This window comes from Drosophila hydei, unplaced genomic scaffold, assembly GCF_003285905.1.
Source record: "Drosophila hydei strain 15085-1641.00,03,60 unplaced genomic scaffold, DhydRS2 tig00000149-arrow-pilon, whole genome shotgun sequence".
Lineage (NCBI taxonomy): Eukaryota > Metazoa > Arthropoda > Insecta > Diptera > Drosophilidae > Drosophila > Drosophila hydei.
The window spans coordinates 7,100,738-7,125,677 of record NW_022045678.1 but is presented as its reverse complement, the minus strand read 5'-3'; the positions used below and the strand labels follow the sequence as shown (position 1 = coordinate 7,125,677).

At 31.4% G+C, this 24,940-nt stretch overlaps 2 protein-coding genes across 3 annotated transcripts; one reads left to right on the top strand and one right to left on the bottom strand.

Moving 5' to 3' along the window:
• Positions 1–1,449: 1,449 nt before the first annotated feature.
• On the bottom strand, positions 1,450–4,378 carry LOC111594403 (FUN14 domain-containing protein 1). Its single transcript, XM_023307676.2, has 3 exons — positions 4,236–4,378; positions 2,243–2,438; positions 1,450–1,859 (listed from the first exon to the last, which is right to left on the bottom strand). Exons 1-3 carry the CDS (start codon positions 4,328–4,330, stop codon positions 1,677–1,679), a joined length of 474 nt encoding a protein of 157 aa, XP_023163444.2. The 5' UTR covers positions 4,331–4,378; the 3' UTR covers positions 1,450–1,676.
• Positions 4,379–5,078: 700 nt separating this feature from the next.
• Positions 5,079–20,783, top strand: LOC111594401 (NPC intracellular cholesterol transporter 1). 2 transcript variants are annotated; one of them, XM_030223265.1, is made up of 12 exons: positions 5,079–5,137; positions 8,222–8,339; positions 9,391–9,561; positions 9,619–9,775; positions 11,968–12,044; positions 14,263–14,481; positions 14,663–14,852; positions 16,572–16,891; positions 16,974–17,264; positions 17,465–18,854; positions 18,980–19,846; positions 20,621–20,783. In XM_030223265.1, exons 2-12 carry the CDS (start codon positions 8,256–8,258, stop codon positions 20,692–20,694), a joined length of 3,840 nt encoding a protein of 1,279 aa, XP_030079125.1. In that variant the 5' UTR covers positions 5,079–5,137; positions 8,222–8,255; the 3' UTR covers positions 20,695–20,783. The 2 variants fall into 2 exon arrangements, with proteins under 2 accessions (XP_030079125.1, XP_023163440.2); XM_023307672.2 differs by lacking the exon at positions 5,079–5,137 and adding an exon at positions 5,221–5,283 and having other exon boundaries at positions 20,621–20,782.
• Positions 20,784–24,940: the final 4,157 nt, after the last annotated feature.

The following is a 24,940-nucleotide window of genomic DNA, read 5'->3' as shown; positions in this document are numbered from 1 at the left end:
ATAATGGCCCAATATCCAACTTAACTTAAATGTTAAGACTTTGGGGGAATTTGGAGCCGCTATCCAAAATCCAACAAATATCAAAATTGCATAAAATATACATAAAACTAAATACAAAATTTGGAGGCTCTTGCTATTAATACGTACGAGATATAATTTATTGACTGCATTTCAATCATGTTTTTATTCGATAACAATTAAATGGGAATAGTTATCGTATATTTCCAACAAACTTGATATGCGCGTGCTATACACGGACATACAAAAATTTCAAATCTCTAGCTCTTATAGATGCTGAGATCGACGCGTTCCCTCATGCGGACGGACAGACAGAAGGGCTCAATCGACTCGGCATGTCATTCTGATCAAGAATGGAGTCTGTCACGCCTCCTTCTGTCTTTACATACATTTGCACAAAACCATTATACCCCGATTTCCCATTTTCAATGGGATCAGGGTATAACAACATGACTAAAGATATTTCAGGAGATCAGATCAGGAGGTAAGCTAAAAACTACGCACACTACAGACCGAATACTTCAGTGGGATTAAATTAATTATTTTTTGATGCCTAATAATGCTACAAACCTATTCACCAATAAGTGTGCACACTGTCCAACAATGTTTAAAAAATGAGATTATAAGACAATTAAAACCAAGCCAAATAAGTTGTGAAGCAGTGTTATATGGAAAGATCCTCTGAGTATAACTCATCCAAAAAAGTTTCGTTGAATAAAACTAGAGGTAAGAAAATTTCATCGTTTCATCGCTTTGCAGAGATATATAATCAGAGATTCAGAGCCGTTCTCAAAAATGTATTAAAGCCAAATAAGGTTAATTTATTATCTTCTTAAGTTTCTATGAAAAAAATTATATTTTGCTTATTTTTCAAATTTAATTAGTTATGTATAAACAAAAAAATTATAAATCTTCTTAAATCCATTGTAAAGTTAAATCGAAACAATTTTTTTTAAAAATACTTATGTTAGGCAGTGTAGATCAAGAAACATTTTTTGCCAGAACTTAGTGAAGATGCGGTTAATATAACCAAATATTATTAATAGCATGATGAAATAAAAGCCAACTATGGACTATTTGCGACTATTGAGTATTTTTACTAAGCTGACAAGTCATCCAATAGAATACTTGAATCAAACGCAGAAAGTTTATTAAAATCCGTTAAGTAAAAAATAAGTTAAGTAAAACGTTTAGCCAATTTACAAAAGCATGCAAAAAGCAGCGCTAAGCGTACGCATTCACGCACACATTCATTCAAATGCGAACAATACTTTCTATTTGAAGAATCGCCATAGCGATTGAATTTTCTCAATGGCGCAGTAAAGTGGCGGCTAGTTGAGTCGCTTTCCATTACGATTTGCAAGAGGTTATGAAGCAAAATTAGAATTTATTACAGGAAATATATTAATTCAGTGGAAAAAAATATTAATTGAATTAATGCGTCATTATACAATTTTCCGGTACCATACAACGCGATTCATTAACCAACGCATTAAATGTTCTATCATTATAGGATAAGATAATCAAGCTTTGTATGTTGTAAACAAACTGTTTTTAACCATATGTTTAGTTGGAGTGATAAAAAAAACCTGATTTATTTAGTTACTATCCGTCAAACATCAAAGACATTGCATTGATATTGCGTTAATATATTTTTATTAACCAGTAGCCACACCCAATGCGATTCCTCCAAGGAATGCCGTTAAAAATATGTGAAGATCATTAATTTTCGGTCCTTCTTCATCTCCAATATATTTGGCGTACCATTTCCTTACTTTTGTTGCCCTTCCTTTAAGATGATTTTCTGCTTTATCAAGTTTTCGATCCAAAAAATTTTCCGTCTGAAAGAATAATAACAACCAAACATTAAATATTAGCCGAAGAAATGATATATGTGCAAAAGAAACAAGCATTAAACATAAAATAAGTTTTCCAGTCGATAGGATATTCTTCACCCCATTTGTAGCATGTTCTTCACCCGATGAATGAATGTTTAGATAATAAAAATAAGCCGAATATTCGTTGCAAGTTAGCTGTACAAATTCGAAATTCGATAAAGTAGAAAAGCCGGCGCTGACATTTGTATCTGATTAAATGCAAGACTTAAGGCCTGTGCTTTTAATGGAAAAAGTATTATTTATTTATTTATTTTGTGTGTCTAAGTAGCATTAAGAGCAGTATTTATTTTATTATATGAAGGAAGATTTCATTTTTATGTATTTACCTTATCCATCCAATTTGCATCATTTCCAGCTATTGAAGATTCGACCTTTTCAGCTATTTTATCCACACTTTTTGTCAATTTGGGCCAGTCAATTTTAATAAATCCTTCCTGGTGCGCAATTTCAATTAAAATAATACTTCCTCCAATAGCAAACGCAGCAAACTTTCCAAACTTCATTGTTGTGTACCCAGTCGCCCTTTAAGAAACGTAACAACTGACAATTTAAAGCTTTAAATAAATAATGATAATAAATAAAAAATATATAATATAATTCTGACACCCAAACTGCCGATGTTTCTGATGCGTGTACTAATTGTAAAATAAAAGTGGAGTGAAACAATTTACTGTAATAATATTTACCACCGAGTTATATTAATTTTATTAGTTACAAGTACAAATTAATTAATCGTTTTTCTGTTGCACGGTACACAAATTTCAGAGTAAAATACAAATACATTCAATCATTCTACGTTTTCGTTTATACGAACATAAAAAGGTTTTGTTGAATATTAATTTATTCTAAAGCATTTCTTAATGAATATTTTTGAGTATGAGGTATCTAAAATCCAAAATGCGCAAAATTGCTGTATGAATTACAAGGACACACAAGTCTGCAGTTCTAGCCGTCTTCTATCTACAAAATCATTATTATTGGAGTTTTACTCACAGCATAGAACTGAACTAAAATATCGAAAACAAAATTATAAACTCGTACTAAGCATGGTATCTTTGACTTTATGTGCAAACTAATGGTCTTTAGTTTTCAATAACATAAAAGTTTTCTATATCAAGGAAAAGAATTTATATATGTTATAAATCGTGTGGTAAACGAAGGCAGACTTGAAGAAAAGCGCACAGGTAGGCTCAAAAGAAAGATTCACAGGCGGGTAGACCGCTTAATTATGAGGAAGATTGACCAAAATCCGCAAATATCAAATGAATTAGGTGTCTCATATGAAACAGTCCGCCAGGCCATCATACTGCATAGGTACTCTTCAAGAGTTGCAAGAAAGAAACCGCTTCTTTCATTGGTAACTATAGAAAAGCGCTTTAATTTTGCTGTAAACATGAGCAGTAAACAGTCGGTATGAGTATGATTAATAGAAATAAGCGCAATTTTAAAATTTATCAAGACAATTATCCAAAGTTTAAGGAGTTTAATGTACTGACTTGGGTTCTCCATAATTGTGGCAAGGTTCTTGATACACCACCACAGAGTCCTGATCTGAACTCCGTTGAACAAATGGTCCACATACATAAGAAAAAAAGGAGCAAACGGGAGTCGGTGAACCGGACACATCTAAAAGCTGTTTTCCTAGAAATCCCTCTTGAATACTTAATAAAGTTGGTCTATTTAATGAGACAAAACCTCTAGCATGTTTTAAAAGCTACGGAAGGTCATACTAAATATTAAAATTACCATAATTTCTGCATCTAGTCATAAATTGTATTCTTTTCAGTGTGTAAAGAGTTTCTTGACAAACTGCACGTATATATGAATGAGCCTGATATATATAAATGAGTCAGAGGTACGCAAATATTATTGTATAATTTATGTATGTAGTTGTTCACATGCAAAACTAAATTACTTAATATATAGATAAACGTATTTATCTTATAATGCTGAATGTCAGAAAATTAGGGAATGGGAATCGTGAGATCACTGTCAATTCTTATTTTAGGTAATGGCTAACGCGAAACATAGTTTGCTAATTTGAAGTGTTTACACTTTTTTTTTAAATTATGCAAGTTTTTAATAGCAATAGTTCATTCTTAGAGATTATGTTTGGTACAGTTAAAATTGTCTCCTAAACTTAAATATATACTTATGTATTTAAAATCCATTTACATTATAACGCAAATATAAACATGAATCTTGAAATATGCTTAGTTTTGTTTGCTGCTATATGTTTTTTACTTAAATAAAGAATATATGTATACCTTCATACAAATAAATTATTGATAGTAAAACTTTTAAAGTTCCAATACGTACCATCCTGAAGTCACACCAATAAACAGTTGTGAATAAGCTGAACGACTACTTATATCGCCCAATAATCTTTTTATAAATTTATTTGCGCCGTCCATCGGTAAAATCGCTCAGATATACTTGCTAATTATTTGGGATGGAACTTTCTACCAACAAAATATTGTAAGTAAACATCGGCAAACGATAAAAATATTTTCTACTGTTTTGTTTCTGAAGATGGAAATATTATCCTTAACAACTAAATATCTAAATATAAATATAAATATATTATCATATATATGTTTGTAATTTTTTAACAACTTCTAAAAACTTTTTGGCACTTTTACCGATAATCTAATATTTTAGCTTTTTTAAAAAGTAAACTTGTAATACCAGCTATCTTTATAATATCTGTAACTATGGGCAAATAATTCTATATAATATATATATTATATATTATATATATATTCTATATTTATAAAAAATAATAAGTAACACATCTATATTTTGTTGTTTTAAAAGCATGTATAATTAATCTGTTGTTCTGGCTCTTTTATTTATCTAAAGTAAAATTAGCTGCGCAGAATTATAAGTGTCTAAGAACCAAACTGTTTCACATACGAAATAATTTTAATTTATAGATGATTTGAAATTATAGGAAATTCACTTTATCTTTAAATGGATGAGTATTTGAAGATGTTTTGCACAAATTAATCGCTTTAACGTGTTAGGTATCGAGTGATTTCGTCAGACCCGTTTTTTGTATTCTTACTAGAGCTTGATACTTTAAAATACTCATTGATTTAACAGTTACCAATTCATCTCTAGATAACATTTTTATTGTGAATTGAACAAATTGGAAAAGTCGGGAATTGTAAAGTTAATTTCTTCAATGCCGTTAGGTGCCTATATTTAGTACAATAACTGTGTAAGCATTTTATATTATGAAAGATTGTGCCTAAGTTTGTAGATATTTTTTAGTAAAGTTGATTCTAATCCACCGACAAGGTGCGAAACGAATGTCAATAACAAAGTGTACTTGCGAATGTCCATAATCAAAATATTTACATAGGTATGTGTCAGTGAACGCACATATGTTCATAGGAATGACTCACAATATGAACTGATAACGTTGCACAAAGCTTCAAATACAACTATTTGTATGTATGTTGAGGGCTAAATCATTATGTATAATTGTATACTAATTGTATACTCTAAATGAAGTGAATTTCTCTCTTATAACAATTAATACTTCTGGTTTTGTAATGTAATTTTTTTGTAATTCTTAAAGTAAGGTTTAAATTTCGATTCGACTGACAAAAAAATTTGGCTTAATAAACTGTCATCTATGTATGGATATGTGTATACATATTTATAAGCTATGAAAGTGAAGCTAAGTTAAAAGTAAAGATTAACCACGCATTTCGATAAATAAATTCAAAAGTATTAATGTATAAAATATATTTTACTTAGAGACGGGTATCGAATTCATGAGTTTCCTCTGAAAATAACAATACTTTGTGTGCAGAAATAATAATACTGATACATATTTGCAACTATGTGAAACAAAGGTTTCTTTAATTTCATTGAAATCTGTGTTTAAAGAATATTTAAATTGATTACGGATTTATTACCTTCGTGCATGTTTTTTTTTTTGTTTATATCTGTTAAACTGAAATTTAAATCAAAGGAATGTGTCATCATGTGCAATGTGAAATAATGCTCAAATTATGAAATCTTCCCAAACGAATAAATCTGTTTTTTTCTGTCTTGAAAATATTTATGTATACGTATGTATAATAATTCAATAAACCAACAAGAAAAACAGTTTTTAAATAATTCTCCTTATTAACACATGAATTCAACTGCTATTGCTCCTTTGGGTACAATTGTACCTGACCTAAAGCAATCTTTACACTATAAATAACGAATAAATCTGTTTTTTTTTTTGTCTTTTGAAAATATTTATGCATACGTATGTATAATAATTCAATAAACCAACAAGAAAAACTGTTTTTAAATAATTCTTTTTAACACATGAATTCAGCTGCCATTGCTACGTTGGGTACAATTGTACCTGACCTAAAGCAATCTTTATACTATAAATAAACGAATCATATTAGGTACAAGTGAACTTAAAGTAGGAATCATGATTGGGATTACTTAACGTTATTATTGATAAGACAATGTTTTGCCCGTAATCTGTTTTTATACCCTGAGACCATTGAAAAAGAGACTTCAATGTATAATAGTTTTGTTAAAATGTATGTAACGAGCAGAAGAAGTATGTATATACATATATTCGTAAACCACAAAAACCAGAGACTTGAAATTTTAAATTTTCTAAAGCTTAAATATTTTTTTATTATCGATACAAATAGATAATTTCGCTTCGTTTTTCAAACATAAGTTGAATACCGTAATAGCTAGAGACTAAATATAAAATACGTTCCTGTAATGAATACAAAGATTTTGGATAACTCAGTCTTTTTTTTCAAATTTCGAACACAACTTATAACGGTCAAAAGTTGGTTTAAATATACCATAAATGGGAAAATGAGTTAAATAATTAGGTCTGTATGTTTACTGTTTATGTGTAAAAGAAGCATCGGATGATTCGAAAGCAACTTTTTAGAATGTTCAGGGTATCTCCTAGTCGGCCAGAGCAGTCGAACTTAGTAAATTTGGAATTCTATTCAATGTGAAAAGAAATGTAAAATAAATAAAATCATTCTGCTAATTTACATTTTTTTATACACTGATCCCGTTGCAAATGGAAAATCGGCTCTTTTAAAATGTATGTACCGGTATTTTTACTAAATTGACAATTATTCAAAAGAATGTTAATCATATGCTGAGAATTTAATTTAAGCCTACACAGAGAGTATTAAATAAAATGGATTGAAAACCACGTGGAAAACAGAGACAAGCGTACGCATTTGTCCTATACACACAAATATTCAAATGCTCGCATTCTTTTCTAAAAATCGCAATTGCGATTGTCAGCTTCAACTTTAGTTTACATTTACAGCAGTGTATAAACAGTAAGGTAGCTGTGTTGGTAGAGGTGACGCACGTTTCCAGGGTGATATTCAATTCCTGGCGATGCACATTTTTTTTCCTGTTAAAATATTGTTCGATTGTGACCAAAATTATGTTATTATGTCAAAAAATATGTTAAGCTTATACTCAAATTGTATTTATATAGGTGTGCGGGTAAAAGTGTGACTGCTTGTGAATGTGTATCTAGTATAGACGTAGATCGATCGAGGTTCAGGGTATGTCCAAGTCGGGCACCCTTGACTATAGCTTTTTTACTTGTTTCAGAAAGTTTTTGGACAACCATTTATTTGCATACAACTTATATATTGTATGCTAATGGTCTATCCCTGGGAAGCATTCATTAGATAACTCTTTCGAAATACTTTTAGGGTTAAAAACTAAATCCAAACGGAATGGTATATCTTAGGAAAATCTTTTTTTTTTTCCAAGGAAATACAAGACTATCATAAACCATAAATTATCACACAGCCCGCAACTAACGAATCAGGAATCAACTATTTGATAATATGTACATGATTTCTTATTTTATTGGCAATTGGAATCGAACACAAAAAAGAAGCAAAGCCATATAATAAAAGTCTTAATTTTTTTTATTTTTATTTTTTATATGTATACTGGGTCGTTTCACCTGTAGCTTCTATAATTTTCAAGTTCGAATTCAAAATTTAACAAATAAATTGGTGTTGACCTTCTTTATTAATCTACAAAAATTTGGTTTAGGAAATCGGTCTGTTCATACTGGAGGACATCGAATTAGCTCGTCGACCTGATCACGAATATATACACTATATGGGATTTGCAACGCCTCCTTCTGTCTGTTGCATATATTTGAAATAAATCATTTTACGATGAATACGTATTTCAGAGTAGAAAAATACCATCAACCTATAATGGTTTACAGCTTGTATAATGCTTAATTTATTTATATATTTTCTTTTTTATTTTAGATATGATAACTAAGACGTTACAATCACACGCAAAATGATTTTGCTACGGTGTAGAAAAGATGAAGTGAAAATGTTCATATTTTGGATATTTGTTTCATTATTTTGTGCATCAAAACAGGTAAGCTACAAAATAACAAGACAGAAAGCTGTAGTCGGGGTGCCTTACGAGGAGATACGCTGATCCCAGTCCAATCGGCGTTTTTTAATATTTTCAATAGTTTGTATTGACTTTATTATTAAAAACAACACATAAAAACCGACAATAGGACACAAGGTTCAAACGTGCTTTTGCAAATTGGCCAAACGTTTTGTTTTATAACTTCTGGTTTACTTACTGCATTTTAATACAATTTTCAGCATATGACCTACATATTCTATTGGATTAGTAGAAACGCAAACTCCTTCGCTTCTTAGCCCTATTTGCAATTAAACTTAAATTTAAAGAATTTAGGTAAATTTCTAGCCAATATACAAAATATAATAAAAATCTAATTTTTAGAAAATATAAACATAAATACAAAATTTGAAAGTTCTAGCTCTTGAACCGGAAGAGATATTATTTAATAAATGCATTTCGATCATATTTTTAATCGATAACAATAACACGGGAATAGCTATCGAATATTTGAAACCAATTTGATATGTGAGTACTATACAAGGACCTAAAAAAATGTAAGTCTCTAGCTCTTCTAGATGCTGAGATCGACGCGTTCACACAAATGTCAGACGGTCGGACAGGCAGCCGGACAGGGCTCAATCGACTCGGCTTATCTTCTTGATTAAGATTATCAAGATCAAGATTGGGGTCTGGTACGACTCCTTCTGCCTGTTACATACGCACAAAATCATGTTTCCATTTTCAATGGAATCAGGGTTTAAAAATTAAGGGTTTACACATTTTGTAGTTCTTTGAATTTTGGCTGCCAGAAGTCATAACGGCACACCTTCCAATAATCTTCTCATAATAAAATGTATACTAGTGTATACCATATGCAGTACTAGCTTTTTTTCGATAACTCCTCCCGTATTTCAAATACTAAAGATTTTATAGGTTCTGAAAGGGACAAGCGGAGAGTCGGATTAGCCTAAATATAAATTGATTATATATACCTTGAAAGCAATACATTTATTATTTATTATTATTTAACTAAGAAACTTATATTTTTCAGAATTGTGTCTGGTACGGAGTTTGTAACACAGATGCCTTAAATCACAATCAATATTGTGCCTATAATGGACCACCAAAAGCAATGCCTGATGATGGACTCAAGTTGTTAACAGAAAGATGTAGTTTTATGCTTCAATCAGATAACAAGAATTTTTGCTGCGACGTTGCTCAGGTACTTTTATAATCAGGTATTTTTAAAAGTAATACTTCGTTTTTATATTTGTATTAGGTAAAAATATTAAATGAGAACATAAAACTTGCTGCGGCAATTCTTGAACGTTGTCCATCGTGTATGACAAACTTAGCGCGCCACATTTGCGAGTTAACGTGCTCTCCAGAACAATCAAAATTTTCTATAGCTGCTGCTACAAAGAAGAATGACACAGGTATTACTATTACGATACTGTATTATTTTATTACCATACTATACAATTACTATATATAAAATATCAATTTTAATTTTCATACACATTTCCGTAGTAAAAGAGTATTTTGATTTTGTACAATGATTATATTGCTGTCCGTCCGTATAACCGAAAACCATTTCGACGCTATTGACGCTAGTAAGTAAAAATTTGGAATATCTTCTTATAAGTAGGCTATATCTGATATGTCAGATACGCTATTATATTAAGTGGTTGTAGTCCAGTAGCTTTAGTCCTAGAGCCCTTATCCCCGTCCAATATGCGATTTTAAATGTACTCCATAGATTATATCCAGTTAAAGCTAATTGAACCTGAAAATCGACTTCGGGACACCAGGACTCCCACCCTCAGGGGTTTGCCATGCGTTCTTCTGCCTGTTATATTAATTTTAACAAAACATTATGTAATGAATTCCCATTTTCGCCCATTTTGGGCCTTGACTGAATACTATTGATGCTAGAGATTTGAAATTTGAAATATGTGTACATGTGAGCTTTTAAAAAGAAATAGATTTTCCCATTCGGCGCATGACAAGCTGCAAAGCTCTCTATTCTAAAGTCTTAGAATTTCCAGCTTCATTTACTTCACCTAATTATGCACAAAAAAAATTAAGTGAATTTTAGGGTGTGGCACATCGAAAATATCTTGATATTTCCACGGGCTCGGACCAAAGCAAAATAGCAAATAAAACCCGCCATAACGACACCAAGACTCGGCCCAACATAGACTACGCACCGCACATCAACTCTATCAGCACTGCCACTTTATAATTAAACAAATATGAGCGCTCTAGTCGGGGTGCCCGACTACAAGGTACCTTGATCATAGTTCTATCTGGATTTTTAATATTATTAATACTTTGTATAGAGTATTAAAAACACAAATAAAAACCGACAATACTGTATTTTAATTACATTTTCAGCATATAATCTACATATTAGTAGAAGTGCAAAATCCTTCGCTTATTAGCCCTATTTGCAACTGATGAATTTGGGTAAATTTCTAGCCTATATACAAAGTATAATAAAAATATAATTTTTACAAAAATATAAACATAAATACAAAATTTGAAAATTCTAGCTCTTGAACCGGAAGAGATATAATTTAATAACTGCATTTCGATCATGGTTTTAATCGATAACAATAAAACGGGAATAGTTATCGAATATTTGAAACCAATTTGATATGTGAGTGCTATACAAGGACCTAAAAAAATTTAGGTCTCTAGCTCTTATATATGCTTAAATCTACCCGTTCACATATATGGACAGACGGCCAGGGCTCAATCGAATCGGCTTGTCGTCCTGATCAAGAATTTCCACGTCTCCTTCTGCCTAGTACATAAATCTGCACAAAACCATTATACCCTGAGTTCCCATTTACATCGCCGCGTGGCATCGAACCCAGAAATTTACGGCTACGAACGGCACCCCTACCAACTCCAAGCTGCACTGATTTGCTTAGCCAGTTGCAAATTTCAACTTAAGTAGCAGTTGACAATTCAGGCACAATTCGATATCAATTTCGATTCCTCTAATAGAAAAGAATACACGCAATTGAATGCATGTGTACACATGTATAGGAAAAATGCGCACGCTGGGTGCTGCTTGCCACGTGCTTTTGCAAATCGGACAAACGTTTTGTTTAATAACTTCTGTTTTACTTAATTGACTTTAATTTTTCATTTTCAGCATATTATCTTTATACTCGATTGAAGTAATTGTCACCTTAGTAAAAATGCAAACTCCTTCACATATTGGCCCTTTTTCCAACTGAACTTAAATTTAAAAAATTTGGGGCAATTTAGAAGACTAGAGTTTTCTTACTTATTAAAATTATTAATTTTTTAGTGCACCTTTTGAAGTTGCTTCTTAAATTGATTTGTAATGGGTTTTTTACTGTTCTGTTCCATTATTTAAAATCTTATATACAAACTCAACTCAGTCATCTAACTCATGATTTTTATTAAGTTAAAAACTTAAAAGTGAAAAAAACATTTGCACAACATTTAATCAAAATTTATTTTCCATACTTTGATTTTATTAATTGTATAAACTTGACTGCGATTATAATTTTTATTAAAGTCGTTTAAAATTAAAATATACGAATTTATTAAATAATCTTACTTGTCTTGTATTATCTTATTTTTGCAGGTGGTCTTTATGTAACGTCTTTGGATTTACATGTTGCTGAAGAGTATATCAACAAGACTTATAAGTCATGTTCACAGGTGAGTCATAAAGTTAAGTAATTATTTGATAGAAGATTTGAAAGCAGCATAGCATGTTGTAAATATTTCCATTTACAATTTAAATGCTGGACTAATTCCTTATTTTTAACACCGATAAATTCGCATTCATGTAAAATGAAATGTTTTTAACATTCGCATGGTCTAATTTATATGTATGTACATGCATTGTATAATATTAATGGGAGAGCTTTTTAAAATGACAAATATTTGTAATTATAAGTTTTGTTGGTAAATAAAATTATATATATTCCATACGATGACAATACAGAACAAATAAAAGTGGTGCATTCGGGCATTACCGACGGCATAATACTCATTCACAGCTTAAGCACTGCCATATCTACTTTTCAAGATTTTTTTTTGTCTTAAAGCTTCAGAACTGTTCCTCAAAGGGGCTTTCATTCTTTGGTGTATACATTTTAGAAGATACACGTCTCATATGGACGTAGATACTCTATATCTTCAGATGCTGGTTATACTCATAAGTATATACTCCAGAATATCCTAATGTGTTCATAACAGAAATTGTGCAAAAAATTATATGGCCAAAACAGATTTGTCACGCTTCTACTGGGTAATCAGAACGATGAGCTGAGTAGATTCATCCCTGTATTTCAAGAGAATATGTAAATCATATGCTGAAAATGTCAGTAAAATCCGTTAACAAATAGTACTTATTAAGCAATACGTTTATTCAATTAATAAAAGCATATGGCTTGCAGTGTATACATACATTAAAAATATTTAAAAAAAAAACATAATTGCATTTGAATTGTGCTTGAGTTGCTAGTTGATAGATTTGCAAGATAGTGGGCGCTTGATTGCTGTGAAGTTCTGTGCTCAAAAGTTCGCTTTTCATTACAAATTGCAAGAGGCTTTTAAATAAAATTACAATTTATTCGAGGTAAAATATTAATTAAGGGGAAAAATATATTACAAATTAAGAAGGGGACCAAAATGAATGGAATTTTTATAATTTATGAACGAATAATGAATTATTGAGCGAGCTACAAATGATCGCGACTCGACTGAAAATACAATTTACGTATAAGTATTTTTGGTTGAATTTAGGTGCAATGGCATTAAATACATATGGTTATTGACCATTATCCAATTATATAGCCTGTAGCCTGCGAATATAATCACATTACAAATGTTTGTATCTTGACCAATGAGTCACAGTAGATTAACTTAATTAAATTGCAGTTATACTGCAGTGGCTTAGAATAATATTTAACAAAGCTTTGTTTTCGATAAATATATAGTGTTAGTGATTAACAAGAATTTAATTTTAACAATAAAAATGTTAAAGTCTAAACTTTATTTATTTTAGAATAAATTAGTAATCCTTCTCGTCTACCACGACTTGCAAGTTTTCAAACTTATTGTATTTTCTTTTGAGATTATCTTTTTATTTATATATATATTAATAATGTATTGTCTTAACGCAGAATAATCAAAGCCAAAATATCATTCTTCAAGCTTATTTACGCACAGACATACAAATCGTAGTACCAGCGAATAGATATGTAATACATGTACAAGACGTAATTCTCGTACAATGAAAAAGGATGAAGAATTTGGACGCAGATAGCTATATCAGAATTAAAATTTGTTTAAGTTAAATATGGTAAAGGGGAAAGAATTTGTGAGTAGATTTAGGGCGTCAAAACACAAGGACTCTATAGACAGCTCCTATAAAAAACAGGGATCGATTAGTCAATGGGCAACACGAATTTGATGCAAATAGATTTCCATGCATCCAATGACTCACGGATACACTTTTCAAAAAATTTTTCATAGTGTTGGAATACTTTTTCGCTCAAAGTATACGTGTAGTACAAAATGTCAAATTACGCACTGACTAACAACTTCGATCACACTATGATCACTTGGAGGACAATTCCGCATTTTATATTTTTTACCATAACACTCAAAGTAATTATAGTCATAATGAAAGCATTAACCCATTAAAAGTGGCAAATCAGGATATAATGGTTTTGTTTAAATGTAAGTAATACGCAGAGGCACTCGTGGCAAACACCATAAAGTATATATATTCTTGATCAGGACGACGAGCTATACGATGGAATTTTAAAAAGGGTTAATAATTTGATTTTAAGTTTTTCACATTTTAATTACAATTTAAAATTTAAAGAGAATAATTGTAAAAAGGAATAATCGTTTTAATTTCTAGGTGTCAGTTCCACAAACCGGTCAATTAGCATTGGATCTAATGTGCGGAGCCTATCCAGCATCACGGTGCAGTCCTACAAAATGGTTCAATTATATGGGAGATGGAAATAATGTATATGTTCCTTTTCAAATAACATATATTCAACATCCAACAAACACTACAAAGAATGGCATCACTCCATTAAATCCTACAACCACACCTTGTAATGCAGCAGTAAATGTAAGTAGTTTATTAAACTTTTAAAATCTTGTTTCAATAAGTTTTGTACACTAATATAATACAATTTCCCCGAATGTGTGCTTTTTCATTGGCCCTTGTCTTTTATTATAAAATATTGTACTCGATTGGCTTTTAATAATGTGGAAAGTAATTCAATTTCTTGTTATGATTTTTCTTTCAGAGTCAACTTCCAGCATGCTCATGTACGGATTGTGATTTGTCATGCCCTCAATCCCCAGATGAACCGATACCCGAACCATTCAACATTGCGGGACTTGACGCTTTTACTGTTATTATGACAGTTGTATTTTGCGTTGGCTCTCTGGTATTTCTATTGGGATCATTTTTATTTACGAAAGACTCAATAAATGGTAAGTATTTTATTTTACAAATATTTAACGTTACAAGCTTTTCTGAAGACTATGTGGTTGTATCTTTTACGGTAGATCATTGCATACTTAGGTGTTTCTGATAGTGTATGGCCGCATTGATCAATGTTTTTGTAGTTAGGGAAATCAAATACACATTACCAAAAAATTTCAATTATATATTATATATTAAAATACTCATTAAAAATACTAGAGCCTTTGGGTTTGGTATGTACACGCGTGTCGATTTCTTATTTACACTACCGTATACACTTGGGTGCGATGTTGTTCAGTTTTTAATAAGTTCTTTAATCTTCTTGGCTATATAGTGGCTGGGTTCCTGTCCACCTCCTAAATGCTAATATTATCGCTATGCTGGGTCGTTGAGGTAATTTTATCTACACAACTGATTTCGATAATCAAAAGACGTAGGAATATGGATTCTTTAAACGAAGTCGACAGTGCAATGTATTTTGCCTCTGTACTGCTGAATTATGCGCCACGTTGTTTCCCAAGCCACCCAGAAACACGCATTTACCCATGCGGTTAGCATCTAAAATATCCTTAGAGCATTGTTAATAGGCTATGGTAATAGGTCCCAGCTTACCTTCACGGCCCCGTCATGCTTAAAAACAACACTCGAACGCTTTATAGACACAATTGAACATAGCCATTTTCATATTGAGCAGGGCGTCTTTGGATTGTCATGCTATAAGTAAATAGTCAATATATATCAGTAGTAACAAACAACTACCTTTCTCTATTCGGTGGTAGAGATAATGCTAATGCCAGCCTAGCTTATACCATACTGCTGGGAGCAACCTTTTCCCACCCAGAACCTTTGTCGTGTTTCAGGCTGTTCACCAATTTGTATCCAACTACCTGTTGTCCTGCCGCCTCATATTCGCTCATATATTGTAATATTGTGCCGAATACAAAATCATACAATATTCATTGCCTTTTGGTTGAAGTGTACTCATCATTGGAACGATGCCCAAATCTACTGAATGAAGCGATATCTATTTGATAACCAAAAAAATTTTTTGAACAGTCCATGCTCCCCTAAGTATGATAGTACTCGAATCCTGCAAGTAACTGTGTTACTTCCAATATGTCTAGCGGTCTATTTTTGGTTGCGTCAAGAAATGGTATCCCAAGAATCTTGCTGAGTATAAAAGTTTTACGATTCATATTCGGCAGAAAACCCATATTTTTAATGCAAAACACCATTTCATTATCATTGATCATGATCATTTAATTGCTAGTCAAGTGGCAGTGCCAGAACCGCTGCAAAAACGCTATATACGTATTTTCAACTTTATTTGCTTTATACATGGAAGTTCAGGATCATATTTTGATAGCTGCTCACCAGATGTCACTTTATAATACACCAGGAGTCATAATTTCGTTTTCCAATTTGCCTACTTTATAAATTCCAGTCATACATGTAATTGTTTAGTTTCTGAGTTATACCGATGTTAGTATCTCGTAACTCACTTTATTTTCAATTTAAATATCCGATCCTGGGCACAAAACGTGTTGGACAGATTTTTGACCAACGCAAGGGCAGTTATATTTAAGTTGTTCTGCTCGCAAGCAGATAGAAACCAAATGAATAGAAAAAAATGAATACGTCGCGTCGTTACATCTCCCACATGTACATATTAATATTTATGTGAATACATGAATGTGTTGCTGGAAATAGTAATTTTCAATTTTTAGATGAAGATTTTCAAGTTGGCACCGATGGAGCTACCGACGATTCGATGTACAGACAGGAACCACGGTATTTCGAAAAGCTTGGTGCTCGTACTGAATTCTTTTTGGAAAACATATTCACGAGATGGGGCACATTTTTTGCCACTTATCCATGGCTAACTTTGTTTGGAGGCGCAAGTCTTGTTATAATGCTAGGATATGGCATAGTGTATGTGAAAATTACTACAGATCCTGTAGAACTTTGGGCAGCGCCAAGCTCAAAATCTAGAATAGAACGAGAATACTTTGATTCTAAATTTGAACCCTTCTTTAGAATGGAACAGGTAAGTAAATTTACAACTAGATGCTTTATTATAAGCCAGCTGACATCTTTAAAATTAAAATTAAATTTCGTTTATTCTAAAGGTTATAATCAAAGCCGTGGACCTTCCTTACATTGTGCATAACACTTCGAATGGGCCAATAAAGTTCGGGCCAATATTTGCAAGAGAATTTCTTGCTAATGTCTTAGATCTACAACAACAAATACAAAATATCGAAGCGAATGGAACTTTCTTACATGATATATGCTATGCTCCGTTAAAAGATGACAACAGTAATGTAAAAGCTTCTGATTGTGTTATCCAATCTATTTGGGGTTATTTTCAAGATGATATAACCCGCCTTGATGATCATGATGAGGATAATGGATTTAATGTAAGAACATTAAACAATCCGTAATCTTATAGCTCTTTAAAAACACACACATTTTTATTAGTGCACGTTTGTTTCATTAATTATAATATATTATTATTTTATTATATTATAATATAATATATATTATATTATAAAATAATATTATATATTATATTATAATATATGATTTAAAATATAACTAATTTTTAATTTTATTTCAGGTAACATATTTGGATGAATTGTATGACTGTATCAGTAATCCATATATATGTTTAGCTTCCTATGGAGGTCCAGTAGATCCAGCTATTGCATTAGGCGGGTTTTTAAAACCCGGTGAACAACTTACAGGGTCTACAAAATATGAACAAGCTAATGCTTTAATTTTGTCATTTTTGGTTAAGAATCACCATGATAAAGGGAAACTAGTTCAAACATTAGATTGGGAGAAAACCTTTGTTGAGTTTATGCTAAACTATATACAAAATAATAAAAGTAAATCAATGGATATAGCTTTTACAAGTGAACGGTCAATTGAAGATGAATTAAATAGAGAGTCGCAATCAGACATATTGACCGTTTTAGTTTCATATATTATTATGTTCATTTATATAGCAATATCTCTTGGGCATGTACAGGAATTGAAAAGATCTCTTATTGACAGTAAGATAACATTGGGTATTGGAGGCGTTATCATAGTTTTAGCGTCAGTGGTCTCTTCGATAGGAATTTTCGGGTATATTGGTGTTTCAGCAACCTTAATTATTGTTGAAGTTATTCCGTTTTTAGTACTGGCAGTTGGAGTTGATAATATTTTTATTTTAGTTCAGACGTATCAAAGGGATAATCGTAGAGCTAATGAAACAACTGAGCAACAGGTAGGACGAGTTTTAGGACGCGTAGGCCCCAGTATGTTATTAACATCCGTAAGTGAGAGTTGCTGTTTTTTTCTTGGTAGTTTATCTGATATGCCTGCTGTTAAGGCATTTGCGCTTTACGCAGGCGTTGCGTTATTGATAGATTTCATTTTACAAATTACTTGTTTCATCGGCTTGTTCACTTTAGACATAAAACGAAAGGAGGAAAACCGCTTAGACATATGCTGTTTTATTAAATGTAAAAAGTCTGATATAATGCACAACAATGAGGGTCTTTTATATAAATTTTTTAGAAGTGTTTACGTTCCATTTCTAATGAAAAAACTTGTTCGAGTAGTGGTTATGATTTTCTTTTTTGGTTGTCTTTGTGCTAGTATTGCTTTTGTACCAAAAATTGATATTGGGCTTAATCAAGAACTAGCAATGCCTGAGGATAGTTTTGTTTTGCACTACTTTAAATCGTTAAATGCTCATCTTAACATTGGTCCTCCAGTATATTTTGTACTTAAGGGAAATATTAGTTATTCAAACAGCTCGATCCAAAATTTAGTATGTTCTGGACGATATTGCAATGATGACAGTGTTTTAACACAAATTTACTTAGCTAGTCGAAAATCAAACATAACTTATATTGCACGCCCTGCTTCAAGTTGGATTGATGACTACTTTGATTGGGCTTTGTCATCAAGCTGTTGCAAGTATAATCCAACGAACGGCAGCTTCTGTCCCCATCAAGGTAAGCACTAACTTTTAAAATTAACTAAAAATTTTTCTTTTAAAATTGGCAAAATCTAAACTAAAATAAGTATATAGTAGAGTAAATTCTTACAAATCTAACGATACCTTTTTTATTTATTATAGATACCTCCTGTTCAACCTGCAAAATTGAGAAAAATAATCTTCAACGTCCCAATGAACATGAGTTTGGAAAATATCTGCCGTTTTTCCTAAGAGATAATCCAGACGATTCGTGTGTTAAAGCCGGCCATGCAGCCTATAGCGGAGCTGTTCGGTATAATTATGACCAACAAACACTTAATGTAGACAGTTCTTATTTTATGGCATATCATTCAATATTAAAAACATCAAGGGACTATTTCGAAGCATTAGAGTCAGCTAGAAAGATTTCTGCGAATATTACACAAATGTTAAAACTTAACCTTATCTCAAACGGATTACCAGTTGACTTGGCAATGCAAGTTGAAATTTTTCCTTATTCAGTATTTTATGTGTTTTATGAACAATATTTAACCATGTGGTCGGACACTTTGCAGAGCATTGGAGTTTCAATACTTTCCATATTTATAGTAACTTTCATTTTAATGGGCTTTGATATACATTCCGCTCTTGTTGTAGTAATCACTATAACAATGATAGTTGTTAACCTTGGGGGCCTTATGTACTACTGGAATATATCTCTTAATGCTGTATCTTTGGTCAATCTAGTGATGGCTATAGGAATATCAGTCGAGTTTTGTTCACATCTCGTACACAGTTTTTCATTATCAAAAGAATCAAATCAAGTAAATAGAGCTGCCGATAGCTTATCAAAGATGGGTAGTTCGATATTTTCTGGTATAACGCTTACGAAGTTTGCGGGAATATTAGTGTTAGCTTTTGCAAAAAGTCAAATCTTTCAAGTATTTTATTTTCGAATGTACTTCGGAATCGTGGTTATTGGCGCAACACATGGTTTAATATTTTTACCAGTTTTGCTTAGTTATATTGGTAAGTAAACATATTATTTTTAATTACTATACTATATATTTTTTAAATACAATTGAAACTTACTGAAAGCTGGCATAATCTATATTCATTTATCCATATGCCTGATAACCTAATCTTTCAATTCGAATGACTAAATTATAAATTAGAATTTATGAATATAACTATATATATATGTATATGGAAACATATCAAACAGAGAAATTTGAAGAAAAATTATATTACACCCTTGCTCGTATATCATAACGCCTGTGTAATTTTTATAGGCAGAAAGTAAAATTTTAATTTACAGTAAAATTGAAATTTTAATTTAATATAAATATGTGTATTTATTACAAAAACCCCTGCAGTAAATTGTATGTTTATTTTGTTTGTGGTATATAAGCTACGATTTTGATTGATAAAAAGGAAATAGGGCGAACTATCGAAAACAATTATACAAAATACAATTTCAATTCTTCAGCTTTTGTGGCTTAAGAGATCTCTATATTCATACAGACGGATAAACGGACATTGCTAATATACACTCAGCTTGTTGTCTTAATGATGAATTTACATATAAAGATTATTATACTTCGAATTCCCTTTTCAGGGTATTGAAAAGTTGTTTAAGCGGCAGAAAAATCATAGGAAATACTTTGTTAGTAAATGTATAAACCAAATTGAAATAATTGTAATATAAATGAATACAAATGCTATATATGTTATATATTTATAAAAAAATGTATAAAACTATAAATCAGTCAAATTACTAATTCCTTTTCTTAACCATTTTAGGTGCGCCAAATAATTCTAGGCTTGAATCTCAAAACCATGAAAATTGTGAGCAGGAAACTTCCTTATCTAGATAATTTTATATACTAATTTTAAGAATGTTAAAAATATCAATAGCGAAATCAAAGAAATGTCTAATAATGGCTTTATTCATTTTGGCGTTGCACATAAAGTTTTTATTAGAAATATTTCGAAAACCATTGAATTATTATTTTTTCTGACACAGTATGGTATCTGGCTAAGGTGTGATAAATTTTAACCAATATTATATGTACATATATGTATACACCGCATATAAGAACATGAAAAACACTATGTATTTATGTATTTCGATTTTGAATAAAGTTTACAATGTATATCAATGTTAAATTTGATAATATTTCTTTATTTTATTTTATACACACTCCGAATAACGTTAGGGACACAAACCCATTAATACATTTATTACTTATAAGATTTTTGTATAGTTGGTCGATTAAAGATTTATAAGAAATGGGTAAGAAAGCTCTATACTCTGAACCAAGCCATATCTGCGTTTGTAATATTTTTCTTAGCTTGTAACCAACAAAATAAAAAAAATCCAAATATAAACCGACATTAGTACACCAAGATTTAAACCAACGCCATTTTATAATTAAACAAGTAAACAAGCTCTAGTCGGCGTGCCTGATTAGATGCTACCCTGATATCAGTTTAGTTAAAATTCCAACCCCTTCACATATTCGCCCAATTTCCAACTGAACTTAAATTTAAAGAATTTGGGTACATTCGGTGCCGGTATCTAAAATATAACAAAAATCAAAATTGTAATAGATGTAAAAAAATATGTAACAATTTGGAGACTCTAGCTCTTAAGCCGTACGAGACATAATTTAATACTGAATATCAGTAATATTTTTAATCGATAACAATAAAACGGGTACAGCTATCGATTATTTGAAACAAACTTGGTATGCGTGTGCTGTACACGAACCTAGTAAAATTTTATGCCTCTAGATCTTATAGATACTGAGATCGACGCGTTCACACAAACGGTATAATAATTTATAATTGATGGGCATATAAGGGGACATGATAATGACATTAGAAATATGAAAAGTTTAGCTAGATTAAATGAAGACTCACTTGTATATACTACAATATTACTAAATATATAAAATATAATACTGAAAAAGAGGTTTTGACTGTATCTATATCTATTATATAACTCTAAATATCTGCCTATATATAAGCTGAAGTCTATATATGAAATGACTGACAAAAATCCGAAATGAAGTGACTAGCAAAATACTGAAAGCTATATATTACGTGACTGACTGACAAAAAGCTGAAAGATATATGTGAAGTGTCTGACAGACAAAAAGACGAAAGCTGTATTTAAAGTGACTCATTGATAATTGATTTGACTGACAAAAACCTAAAAGCTGTAGTTGCAGTGACTGACTGATATAATGTTTAAAGCTCTATACGAAGTAACTTACCGACCGAAAGAATGCTGAAAGATATATATGAAGTGACTGACTGACAAACTGATGAATGCTGTATGTGAAGTGAGGGACTGACAAAAGGCTGAAAGCTAAATGTGAAGGGCCTGACAATAAGCTAATAGCTATATATGAAGTGAAAGCTGTGTTTGAAGTGACTGAATATAAGATGAAAGCTATTTATAAATAGACCAACTGGCATAAAGCTGAAAACTTTATATTAAGTGACTGACTGACAATATTCTGAAAGCTATAACGTGACTGACTGATATGAATAATAATAATAATTAATAAATTTATTGATTTACAAATATCTATAAGCTCTAATGAACTGTGGGACTGCCAGAAAGCTGGAAGCTAAATATGAAGTGGCTTACAATAGCTGAAAGCTAAATATGAATTTACTGAAAAAAGCTGAGAGCTTTATATAAATTTACTGTCTTACAAACATTTATAAGATATATATAGTGAGTCACTGACAGAAAGCTGAAAGTGATATATGAAGTGACTGATAAAAAGCCAAAAGCTCTATATAACGTAACACCCGAATAAAAGGCTGATAGTTATATATGTATATATAAAAAGTGACTGATATACAAAAAGCTGAAAGCTATATTTGAAGGGACCCCTGTTAAAAAGCTTAAATATATATATGAATTTATTGACTGTCAAAAATCTGTAACCGATGACTAACTGACAAAAGCTAAAAGCTATGTATGATGTGACTGAAAGAAAGGTTGAATCTATACATTAAGTGACTGACAATAGCAGAAACCCATATAGAAAGTAACTGCCTGACGAAAAGCTGAAAGCTGTATATGACGTGACTGAAAACAATAAATGAGGTAATTGCCAATAGCTAAATGACTAAAAGCTGAAAGCTATTTCTGAAAAGACTGACAATAAACTTGAAAGCTATGTATAAAGTTAACAACAGAAAAAAAGCTTAAAGCGATATCTGAGGTGACTGACGATAAGATAAAAGCTATATATCATGTGCCTTATTGACAAAAAGCAGAAAGGTATATATAATGAGACGGACTGAAAACAGTTAGATTGACTTACTGACCAAAAGCTGAAAGCTATACATAGAATCACTGAGGGACAAAAAGCAGAAGAGCTAAATATAACGTAACTAACTATACACGAAGTGATTAATTGACACAAAGCTGAAAGGTTTATATAACATGACTGACTGAGAAAAAGCTGAAAGCTATAAATAAAGTAATTCAAAATAAGCTGAAACTATACATATACATAACGGAACTGACTGACAAAACACTGAACGATATATATGAAGTGACTGAATTATAAAAAACTGAAATCAATATCTGTAATGACTGACTAACAATTAGATGAAAGCCATGTATAAAGCTAAAAGCTTTAAATGAAGTGACTGAAAAAAGTTAAAAACTATGTATAAATAATTGATTAACCAAATGATGAAAGCTTCATATGATATGACTGACTGACAAAAAGTTCAAAGCTATAAATAAAACAACTGACGATAGAATAAAAGCTGTATATAAATTCACTGAATGACAAAAATCTTAAAGCTTTATATAAATTAACAGACTGACAAAAACCTGTAAGCTATTTATCAATTGACTGTATACACTTGACTGTGGTTTTCTTCAGTTATGTACTGATTCAGTTATGTACTAAGTTTATAAAGCTGAGCGTTGGTATGTCAAATGTTAGATTCTAAGAATGTGGTCTTATCTATGCCTATTGCACGACCTACTAGTCGTTAAAGTGTAAACGGCATGTTTAAAATTCTCGAATATCTTGTATGTTCATGCGGCTAAATGTGATAGCTTGCAATTACTGCCTCTGGTTTCTCCTCTTAATACGTTATATATTCCAATTTTTCGATGGTTACCAGAGTTTTTTTGTCTTTTGTCGTAGTGTTTTGTTGATTTTCTTCACTTTTCCCAACATGACTAGGTGAAGTAAATCAACGCCAATATCATCACTTTTGCTGGGTTCGTTAAAATGTTGGACTGTCAAACCCATTTTATGAAAACTGACTGAAGCTATATAAAACAAAAAGCTCAATGCTATACATAAAATGATTGACTGACAAAAAGCTGCATGCTATATAGTAAGTGACCTGAAAACTATTATTAAAGAGACTGACTGGCAAAGAGCTGAATGCTATATATAACGTGACTGACGGCTATAATGAAGTCTCCGGCAATAAGCTGAAAGCTATATATAAAGTGACTGACTGACAAAAAACTGAAAGCATTATATGAAATGACTGACTGACAAAAAGCAGAAGGCTACATATAACGTGACTGACGGACAAACAGCTGAAAACTCTATATGAAGCGACTGACAAAAAACAGAAAACTATAAGAGAGCAGTCAGAGAGTTAAGGAAAACACCTCCTCATTTACAAAGTTCAATATGTGAACTGTTTTATTTCTTTAAAATATTAGTCTTATATACCTAACATGGGAATCTTAAAACTAATCCCAGTCACTGGACATGTTTACACAATCGTGTCTTATTAATTCTTAGTGCCTTTGTCTAGGCTCATTATCAGCCGTTGCGTTGGTCGCTGCAGCAAAGGGATGATATTTTTAATACATATCGTAAAATAACGCGCGGAATACCTTGTATTGCTTCATGCTTGAATAATAGCTGAAGACTATATATATACTGACTGATAAACCAAAATATGAAAACTAAATGTGTCGTAACTGACTGACGGACAAGAAACTGAAAGCTACATATGACTTGACTGAGTGACAAAAAGCTGAAAACTACATATGAAATTGTGACTGACCGGCAAAAAGCGGAATAGAACATGACTGAGTGCCACAACGCTGAA

Bases quoted from the DNA above. Each gene is read 5' to 3' on its own strand.
- LOC111594403 (XM_023307676.2), bottom strand. From the start codon at position 4,330: ATGGACGGCGCAAATAAATTTATAAAAAGATTATTGGGCGATATAAGT. The intron at 2,439-4,235 runs GTACGTATTGGA...CGTTTCTTAAAG, and splicing joins ATTGGTGTGACTTCAGGATG to GGCGACTGGGTACACAACAA. The intron at 1,860-2,242 runs GTAAATACATAA...TTATTCTTTCAG, and splicing joins ATGCAAATTGGATGGATAAG to ACGGAAAATTTTTTGGATCG.
- LOC111594401 (XM_030223265.1), top strand. From the start codon at position 8,256: ATGATTTTGCTACGGTGTAGAAAAGATGAAGTGAAAATGTTCATATTT. The intron at 12,045-14,262 runs GTGAGTCATAAA...TTTAATTTCTAG, and splicing joins CTTATAAGTCATGTTCACAG to GTGTCAGTTCCACAAACCGG. The intron at 16,892-16,973 runs GTAAGTAAATTT...TTTATTCTAAAG, and splicing joins CCTTCTTTAGAATGGAACAG to GTTATAATCAAAGCCGTGGA.